The sequence below is a fragment of the Elephantulus edwardii genome, unplaced genomic scaffold (genome assembly GCF_000299155.1).
Source record: "Elephantulus edwardii isolate Elephantulus edwardi_28Jun2011 unplaced genomic scaffold, EleEdw1.0 scaffold00055, whole genome shotgun sequence".
Taxonomy (NCBI): domain Eukaryota; kingdom Metazoa; phylum Chordata; class Mammalia; order Macroscelidea; family Macroscelididae; genus Elephantulus; species Elephantulus edwardii.
Genome location: NW_006399805.1, coordinates 6,188,598 through 6,198,666, shown reverse-complemented (window position 1 = coordinate 6,198,666; position 10,069 = coordinate 6,188,598). Strand labels below are relative to the sequence as shown.

The 10,069-nt window shown below is 50.6% G+C and overlaps 1 protein-coding gene across 1 annotated transcript in view; it reads left to right on the top strand.

The window, feature by feature from the left end:
• Positions 1-10,069, top strand: part of SLC13A4 (solute carrier family 13 (sodium/sulfate symporter), member 4) — a 45,701-nt gene that overhangs the window by 27,169 nt on the left and 8,463 nt on the right. Inside the window, exons 4-8 of the mRNA XM_006887148.1 lie at positions 56-228; positions 586-637; positions 2,873-2,909; positions 3,681-3,758; positions 4,894-5,078. Coding sequence (XP_006887210.1) covers positions 56-228; positions 586-637; positions 2,873-2,909; positions 3,681-3,758; positions 4,894-5,078 — 525 coding nt within the window. The remainder of the gene's footprint in view (positions 1-55; positions 229-585; positions 638-2,872; positions 2,910-3,680; positions 3,759-4,893; positions 5,079-10,069) is intronic.

Here is a 10,069-nt window from a genome sequence, read left to right as displayed (position 1 = left end):
CTCTCTCTCTCTCTCTCTCTGTAACCCCCTCTTGACTTGCTGGCCTGTCGCCCAGGCTGCTGCTATGCTTCATGAGCTGCACCACGCTGCTGTCCATGTGGCTGTCCAATACGTCCACCACCGCCATGGTCATGCCCATCGTGGAAGCTGTGCTGCAGGAGCTGGTGGGCACCGAGGAGGAGCAGCTCGCAGCCGAGAGCACCAGCGCCGAGGAAGCCGAGCCTATCAGTACTGTCTTCAACTCTAGGCCTTGTGCCCACAGCCCCCACCCCACCCACCCTTCCCCTCCTTCTTTCTCATCTCCATCCTGGAACAGCCCTGTCACCAAACCCTGCCTCAGACCCCCTTCCCAACTCCCCACCCTCCCTCACTTTTCAACACCACCACTGCTCCGGTGTTTCCACAAAGCCCTGGCTCTGTCTATGCTCATCTCCAGAGCCGAGGGGAGGGGCAGGCCCATTGGCGAGCCCTCAGCAAGTCTTCATACACTGCTTCTTATCCTCCCCACAGCCCCGAGCCCCAGCCCTTCTCCCCAACTCTGTGTCTCCTCCCTCCCTCACTCCCCACTTCCCTTTGCTGCTGTAGGTCTGGATGAAAACAACCAGCCTTCTCTGGAGCTCATCTTTGTCAATGAAGAGTGAGTATGTCCCCCTCCCACAAAGAGTCTCCTGGGATCCACTAGAGAAGTCCGAAAAGATGGCACCCAAACTCATAAATGACGCTTTCAGATGGATGGATCACGATCTCCGTCTTTCCACCCCACCACTCCCTCCAATCTTCTCTAGCCCTGGGAGCCACTGGCCAAGATCTGAGGGTGGCTCCCTAAACCCCAAGATATAGCCGTGACAAGGAAGGGGACACATGAATTACCCAGGCATCTGCCAAATAGAACTGATGTCCTTCTTAGGGAAATAACACCTTTAGTGCATTAATCAAGAAATGCCCACTCAATAAATGTTACTGGAAAGGTGTTGAGGACCACAAGGAATTTTCTAGATGATACATGTGTGCTTACAGCATGTGGTCTTCTTAGGTGTGGTGAAGAAAAATGGAGTGACAGAAATTTGAGACCAACCAGTGAGAAAGAAACTCCTGGGAGAGGGGAGCTGTAGGCCCAATATTGCTGTGAAGTGCAGCCATTAACGCTCACTTCCGAGGGAGAATCTACGTCAACATATGGCCTGCAAGGTTTTCCACGGACAGTATTACACATGGAAAAGTTGGATTTTACACTTACTCAGTTTTACACTTTGCCCTTTTCATGAAAAGTAGAGATCCGAGTTGAGTGCATCAAGCATGAACAATGGGCTGACCCCAGTGTGAGGCTGATGGGACCTGACTTTCCCCACTGCTGCCTTCAAGCAAAGTGTGTAACGTTTCCCTCCCACCTCGTGGTTCTTCGTGGGGTTAGCACGATCTGCCTTGCAGACACATCCGCTCAGTCCCGACTGCTGTCAAGCCTTCGGTCTACCATCTAGTCGTCCTCTCCACGGCTGCCTGTCCGCTCCCTGCCCCAAACCCAGGCCTGCAGCCCCAGAGGGTGGACAGAAGTGGGGAAGGGAATGAACTCTTCCTCCGCACCCTGCCTGCTGCTGACTTCTCCAGCATGAGGGTTGACTGTGGGTAGCAGAAAAGCAGTATCATCTGGCGTTAGTGTTCCTGAGTCTGGCTTTCAGACCACAGCGCCTTCACTAGGGGGGCACCTGCCATCAGGATTCCATGGGATCCCCCTTGAGGAGAACACACTACGTTTGTGATCTCTCTAGAATGTTCTGTGTTCAGGCGGTTGACCTCTCAGTCTCTTTGTACTAGGGATGCTCTGCCTCTGAGGCAGGGCCTTCCAGGATGACTGCTCTCACTGGCTTTTCTCCTCTCACTGTCCTCTCAGCCTGATGTGTCCCTGAACTCCAAAGGAAGCGGCTTGAGTTCTCCCTGGAGCTCTCATCACCCTTCATGCTGGGAGGTGGTTAGCTGTTTGGGAATGTGGTGCTCTTCTCACACATACTGTCTCAGGAGTTTGAGGAGGAGAGAGTGGAAATTTTACAGCAGTCTCCTTCCAGACAAGAACTTCTTCTGAAGAACTGATCCCTCTGAAGTGCATCAGCTTCTTATTTTCCCCTGACAAAGCTTTGGCAGTGGGGCAAAGGTTAAGGCTTCAAGTTTAACCCCCTCACTTGTCTTTAGAAAGTGTGTGTTCCTCATACACACTGTCCTTAGGATGAAGACAAAACAGGAAGCATTCACGGAACATTTCTTCTTAGTACTTCTGGTAGTCAGATTCTCTTCATCCTTGTACTCAGGGCAAATGCAAGGGACCGACAGCTAGTGGGGCCAATTATCTGTCACCTCCTAAGGTAAAGTTGCCCATGAGAAATCCTTCCTGCATTCTTGTTCTCCTTTGACTTCCACCTTCCGTCCTCTGTCTCCTGAGAGAAGCACTTCCTGGGTTTCTCCTTCTTTGAGAGATGATGAGTCCCTTCAGCCAGGAAGGCTTCTGTGGGCCCCTCTCCTGCCCTCCTGTGTCCCTGACACAGCCTCCCCTCATCCTGTGAACAGGGCCTCCACACATCCACCTCATACTGCCTGGAGGACTGTGTCGTGAGGGCTAAAGACCCGAATTAGGTCCCCAGCACCCCTAGCTGTAAAGGCGCTGTTGTTACTTCAGTGAATGCCGCCTCCACCCCAGGAGACAACCCAGCTCCCTCAGTCCTTTTAGAAGCTCAGAAAGCACAGAAGAATCCGCTTGGTCAGCCTTTTCTCTAGGCCAGAAAGCAGGAGTCTATAAAAGCTAAACCACTTCTCGTCCACTGACATGTGTGAGGTGTGGGTGGGATTCATGGGGCTGATTGTCCTCTCCTCTGCTTCCTTCCAGAACCTCCACAGCCAGCATCACTTCTCAGGTGAACAAGGTAAGGCCTGGGGCTTCTCAGGGACTTTGGGACCATTAGGAAGTCCTTTTAGGTTCCTTTGGGTTAGTCATGTGACCCCTATGGGCAAGATCACCAACCAAAGTTTTCTCTTGATCCTTCAGCCCAAACTCAGCAGGCCCCCATAGGCCTCAGCAAGTGTCACGCAGCTCAGAACCTGCATCATGAGGGCAGTGGGCTCCCCAGAGCCTGTGTGTCCCTCACTTAGCCTGAGGGCCATTTCAGCCCCAAGAGCCCAGGCTGCTGTCCTTCCGAAACCATACTTGGATGTCCACACAGATGGGAGCGTGGAGCCAGCCTAGGATTCCTCTTAGAGGGAATTCTACTGACAAAACCAACCGTAAAATGGGCACCTTTGAGAGGAAACCAGAGTTCACACTGCTCTCACCGCACTCCACGTTCCACACCCCACATCCCACATCCAAGTTGGTTTCCCGTCTCTTCAGGGGGGGACAAAGGCCAATGAAACAGGCCCTGTGTGTTGTGATAGTTTTAATTTAGGGAGTATTAAATGGAAATCAAGTGTTCTCCCTTAGCTCATGAAATGCCAGCCAGCCAGTCTCTTCTGTCAGGACAGGTTCTATTCGGGGCCCCTGTGAAGATGGCCACAGGAGCCCCAGATGCCAGCACACGCCCCCCTGACTCTGACTCAGAGCTGAGGTGTGGGGTGGCACAAGAGTGGTATGTGACATATCCCAGGCCACTCCCCACATCCTCTTTCTGATGCCATGCTGGGAATCTTTGTCTCCACAGAACCTGAATGGTGTGCCCACGATCACCAGCCCTATACCTGCAGCAGCCCCTCAGGGCCAGAAGCCACCCTCGCCTCAGGTAATGGGACTTTGAGTCAGCTCCTTGCCATTGTGGGGGCCCAGGCTGGATCAGGGAGCACTAGTGTGGAGAGCATGTGCCCTGAAGATTCAGCACCCCGTTTCCACCTGCTGGGCTTCCAGACCTCATCTGTAAAGGCCAAGGTGTGATAGAGGTCACAGTTTCCATCCTACCCCTCAAAGGAGCTTCAGGGACAGACACTGCAGATCCTGGGGCATCCTGAGACCAGAGGACTGTGGATGAGCACAAGAGGGACTCCCTGGTACTGTCCACGGCATGTAGTACTATAGGTGTCGGACTGTCAGCCTAAAGGTCTGTGATTCAAATTTCCCGCTTATCATGAGTCAGTAGTGAGAGAGAAGGCATTCACACACATGGAATGATACACTTTCCTCTTGTGTGGGGCTTATTCCACAGAGCCTGACTTCTTCAAGGGTCACACACATTGCAGTGTGTGTTTGAGCCTCATTTCTTGTTACAGCTGGGTAACACCCTATTACACAAATCTCTCTCTCTATTTAACTCGCATTGTTGTCGAGTCGGAACCGACTCACCTCTGACCCTGCATCAGATTCCCTTTCACACGAGATTGATTGCCCGTCTTTCCACAGCCGCTGGGGGCTTTGAACTGCTGGAGAGGCACAGCCTTCCAGTAAGCAGCCAACTCCATAGGGACTGCGCCACCAGAGCTCCTACAGGAGCGGCAGAACCCTCGCTGTCCATTCGCTCATCTGCCGATGGACTCGGGTGGCTCCCACCTAAGGCGATTGTTACTTCATCTGTTCTCACAACAGCCAGGGAAGGAGGTGCTCTTTCCCCAGTTTATGGAAGAAACAGATGCACACAGGTGTGCTCACATTGGTGCCTGGCAGAACGCGAGCTGGCAGTTCATCTTTCGGCACTGCTGCCCCATCCACACTGGGCGCCAGTGGCCAGGCTGGGCGCCAGTGTCCACGCTGGGTGCCAGGGGCCAGGCTGAGCGCCAGTGTCCACGCTGGGCGCCAGGGGCCAGGCTGGGTGCCAGTGTCCACGCTGGGCGCCAGTGTCCACCCTGGGCGCCAGTGGCCAGGCTGGGCGTCAGTGTCCACGCTGGGCACCAGGGGCCAGGCTGGGCTCAGTCGCTGTTCTCCCACAGGAGCAGCGGCTTGTCCTGAGCCACGGCCCCCGGACCCAGGAGCTGAGCAAGAAGTACAGGTCCCAGCATGACCAGATGATCTGCAAGTGCCTGTCCCTGAGCATCTCCTATGCAGCCACCATCGGGGGTCTGACCACCATCATCGGCACCTCCACCAGCCTCATCTTCCTGGAGCACTTCAACAAGTAGGTCCTGCGCGCTGCCTGCCAGCTTCGTTTAACTTGATGTCATGATGGTGTTGTAGTTGTTGTTGTTGTTAGGTGCCATCGAGTCGAGTATAACACATAGTGACCCTATAGAACCCTGTCCTGTCCTGTGCCGTCCTCACAATCACTGGCACACATGAGCCTATTGGAGCAGTCGCTGTCAATACACGTGGTTAAGGGTCTTCCTCTCTTTCACTGACCCCTCCACCTTCCTAAGCATGAAGTCCTTCTCCAAGGAATAGCCTCTCTGAGCAACATGTCCAAAGTAGGTGAGATGAAGCTTTATCACCTTTGCTTCCAAGAAGCACTCTGGCTGCACCTTCTCCAAGACATCCAAGGCATATCTGTTTGTTCTTTATGTAAACTTTCTATTGGTTTGCATGTAATCATTCATATACATTGTGTTTTATACATGTACTTCAAGTTTTATACAATCATTCATATTCTTTATGTTTTATATCTAATTACCGCTGCTCTGTGCCTGTTATCCCCTATCCTTCCATCCACCATTGAACCTTTCCCATTACTTCACCCCCCTTCATCCACTAACCTTTGCTGTCCCCGTGATCTTCCCCCTTCTCTTTTCCCATCTTCTCTTTTCCTTTCCGTTTTAAACATTTATCCCTCTTTTTCTCAGTTATCCTCCTATTTTCACAGTAGTGAACACAGTATATGTTCTTTTGTGACTGAAATAGTTCACTCAGCAAAATGCTCTCCAGTCTCTCCCAGTATATACTATTTTACAAAACCATTGCTCCTGAGTGCTGCATAGTATTCCATTGTGTGAATATACCGCAATTTCTCCATCCATTAGTCTGTTGATGAGCATTTGGGCTGCTTCTGTGTTCTTGCTATTGTGAATAATGCTGCTATGAACATAGGTGTACCTCTGTTTGTTCTTTTGGCAGCCCAGAAAAAATTGGTTTCCCATTGAATCATTTTGTACACATTCTCCTTTCTGACAATGATGGCAAATTTCCATATTATACTAGAACTTTCCCTACTTCCTCCCTGTGAGTCTTGTCTCCATTCATCCTTCTCTCATACTCCTTCCTGCCTTCTGAGCGCTCTCTCATACTGTTGTCAAGTCAGAACCAACTCATATCTAACTCTCTATGGGGTTTTTAAGGTCAGTCATAGAAAAGGGGATTGTCCATCTTCTTCCCACGGAGCTCCTGGAGGATTTGAACTGCCAGAGAAGTGCAGTCTTTGAATTAGCAGCAGTCACCTGAAGACTGGCCACTAGGGTTCTGGGCTCTACCCCCGGATGAAAGCTGTCCTTTCGGTCTCATACGGTTGACTCATCTAAAGAGTGTGTTCCTCTCTGATGTTACTGGGCACCTTACAAGCCTGTCTATTGTTTGACTTAAGGTTGACCGCACAAGGGAATTTAGTTCCAGGCTGAAAGGGTGACTAAGGCTGTGTTCCTGACCATGTCCCACTGGACCAGGTGTGGAGGATAGTGGGACAGTGGGGCAGTAGGGAGGTTTTGTACTGGAAGATGATCAGAATGTTACAGGTAAGTGGGTGGAGCCTGCGAGACATGTGCAGCCAGGCGCACTCCCCCAGTGTGTTGGGAAGAAGTGAGGGATGGAGAGGAACCCCAGAGGTGAGCACAGTTCACAAGGAGAGTTTCCAGAGAAAGACAACAGGGCCTAGCGAGGCTCAGAGTCAGAGAGCACAACACACCTGCCGCCATGACAGAAGTAGAGGGCAGACCACAGAGGCCTTGGGAGGCCCAGGGGGCCACTCGGATGTCACCCTCGAGGCCTCTGGAGAATCTCAAGCAGAGAGTGAGACGGTCAGCTGTGGAAGCCCATTCTTGATGGGACTTGGGGTCAATGGCAGGTAAGACTGTGCTCTGGTCATTCCACTTGTGCAGTCCCACAGGGCCCTGTGCACCCTCACCCCTGTCTTGAAATTCTTAATTATCTTTGAACAAGGGACCTCACATTCCCACTGTACCCTGGGCCCCCACATTCCCACTGTACCCTGGGCCCCACATGCTAGATGGCTGTCCATCCTGGTGGCATCTGGTCCTTGAAGCTGTGGCTGACCAGGGAGTATATGGAGAATAAGCCGGAAAATGCAAACATGAGCTGAAGCCTTTAGATCAAGGACAAGAAGAAGAAACTAAAAATAGCAGTAGACAGGGAAGGTGGACATCCAGGAAAACCTGGTGTCATGTCACCCAAGGGAAGAAAATCGTCCCAGAAAGATGTTGAAAGGCACTGCCCGAGCAAACCAAACTGTGCCTGAGAGAGGTGGTGCTTCAGAGGACAGCAGGGACTTAGGCCAGGAGGTCAGTGGGGACCTCGGCCAGAGCAGTTCAGTCCGGAAGTGGGGAAAGTGGGCAGATGTCCGAGACTGAGGAGGGAGATGGCAAGGAGGACGCAGAGAGATGGATCATCGCGGTTTGGTGCCTCAGGTCCATCTTGATGAGATAGAGGAGGAAGACGGAGAGGTGGCATCGTTGCCATCCAGTGCCCCAGCTCGATTACCGTTGAAATTCTGAGAGCAAATTAAGGGAAGAGCGGTCTTCAAGATGAGAGATGTTGAAATGAGGATCGAAGGATCCAGCTGGAAGGAAGATTAAAGCTTTTGGGGGGAGGGATGGTGGATGGAGTGATGTCACTGGAAAGTAAGAACTGATGGAAGGGAGCGTGTAGAGACCAGCTCTACAACAGGTCCGAGAGTGAGGAATCAGAAAGACTTAAGAAATGAAAGACGTAGAATAGTTGGGAAGCAAGGGATGATAGACTCGAGAATCTTACATGATTTTTTAATCAGCACAAGCAAAGCTTTTAAACAAAATCTTCAAATGATTAACAATATGTCATTAAACAGATGGTAGCAGTTATAGCTGGGAGTATAAATATTTCCTCAAGAGCTTTCTCCTGGTATAAACATTTACCTGCAGATCACAAGGGGCATGTCCCCATTGTTTACTCAGAGTCTTATTGTAAAGGCTTTGTTCCAGCAAGTTGGCAGGTTTTCTTGTTACCAAAACTGTTATCAACCTACCTGCAGGTTTTCCAGTTACCGGGATGCCCAAGTGGTCTAAGGCACCCCCCTCTGTTTGTAAGTTAACTATGTCTTAGCTCAACCACTGGTCACATTCTCTTTTAACTCCACAGTAGGGAAGGTCACTTAATTATGTGCAGAATGGGTACCATTTTCGTTCAGAGAAGGAGAGATGGTGGGAATGAGGGAGGGATGTAGTTGAGGGACATACCAGTGAGCTCGGTGGACCTCATCCCCTGACCTTAAGCCTCCCCATCCCCTCACCCTCATATCATCTCGGTCCACAGGGCCCTGAGTGTCCAGTTCATGGTGTGGTCAGGCCATGCTATACTCCCTTAGTCACCTCTTGGTGGTGCAGTGATACATGTACTGTGTAAGTGGCTTACTTGTGCCTTGGTGTCTTGTTTCCACTGCTGTCCTGACAGAAATACCACAGGTGGGTGGCTTTAACAAACAGAAGTGTATTTCAGGGAGCTCTGGTGGCCTAGTGGCAAGAAGCTGCACTCAATCCCAGAGGTGTGTGGTTCAAATCCACCAGATGCTGTGCTGGAGAGGGAGGGGCAATCTCCTCCTCTACTGGTAAGAATATGATTTGATGGTACACACACAAAAAAAAAGAAGTGTATTTCCTCACAGTTTAGGAGACTGTTGTTGTTGTTGTTGATTGTCGTTGAGTCGAAGTTGACTCATCGTGACTCCATGAACTGAAGATGCCTTTCCACAGCTATCGTTGTTTCTCCAAGTTCATAGACTTTCCAGAGGCATGTGTTTTAGGGAGCAGATGCCATTCCTGCTTCCCAACCTATTTCACAACTGGAAGCTCCACCAAACACTGTCCATAGCAGAGACTAGAAGTCTGAATTCAGAGTGCCAGCTTCAGGGGAAGGGTCCTCAGCCCACTCTGGGAGGAGATCCTTGTGTATCTAGCTTCTCTTCTCTGGTCCTTGGCAATCCACCCCTTCCTCATGTGTGTCACTCTCTCTACCTGTTGTTGGCTGAGGGTATAGAATAAAGAATTAAATGGGACACCAAGAATGGAGGGGAAAACAGAGAGCGTAAAGCAGGGGGCAAACAGCTCCAAAAACTGAAGCTCCAAACCCAGCTTTCCTATGTCATTATTAAAAATTGCTAGAGAGCAAATCACAAAGAGAATTCTATGCAAATGAAGCTAAGCTCTTTCTATTGAAAACCTTATGCTTGACTCAGGGGGGAGGGGTTAGCAAATACAATCCAAGAATTGTGAAACCGCTTAAGGTCTGCTTTGGTGCTTAACCCCTGTGACCTGTCTCAGGGGGAATTGCAGCTTGTGTCTGCACCTCCCTCATATCCTGATACAGCATTTGGTTTATCATTAATAGTTTGAAGTTTGGCTTCCCACATCTACCCAATCAGCTCTTCTTATTGCTCAAAGGTGACTAACAGGCTTACAACACTCCCTGCACTGTTAGAGCCTCGTTAACACGACAAAGGAAACCCTATTCCCAAATCAGATTATATCCACACGTATACAGAGCCAGTGCCAACTCATAGTGACCTTATGAGACATAGCAGAGCGCCCCACAACGTTTCCAAGGCTGTGACATTTTTATGGGAGCAGAGTGTCATGTGTTGCTTCTGCAGAGAGGAAAGGCTATTGGGTTTGAACCTGTGACTTTTCGGTTATCAGTTAAGTGTTTAACCTCTGCTCGCCCAGGGCTGCTTTTCCACAAGGGCAAGATTTTTAACACACCATTTGGGAAGACATAATTCAGTCCATAGCATGCAGTTGGCCCTTCAGAGTGTGCACTTACCCTGCACAGGGGCCCAGAAAGCTTGATGGTTCAAGCCCCACACCTCTCTACAGCAAACAGATGAGGCCATCTGCGTCTGTAAGGTCCCTGCCGTGGAAAATTCATGGTGCAGTCTGTCTGTCTTGCAGGGTTTCTATGAGTCAGTCCAATCAACAG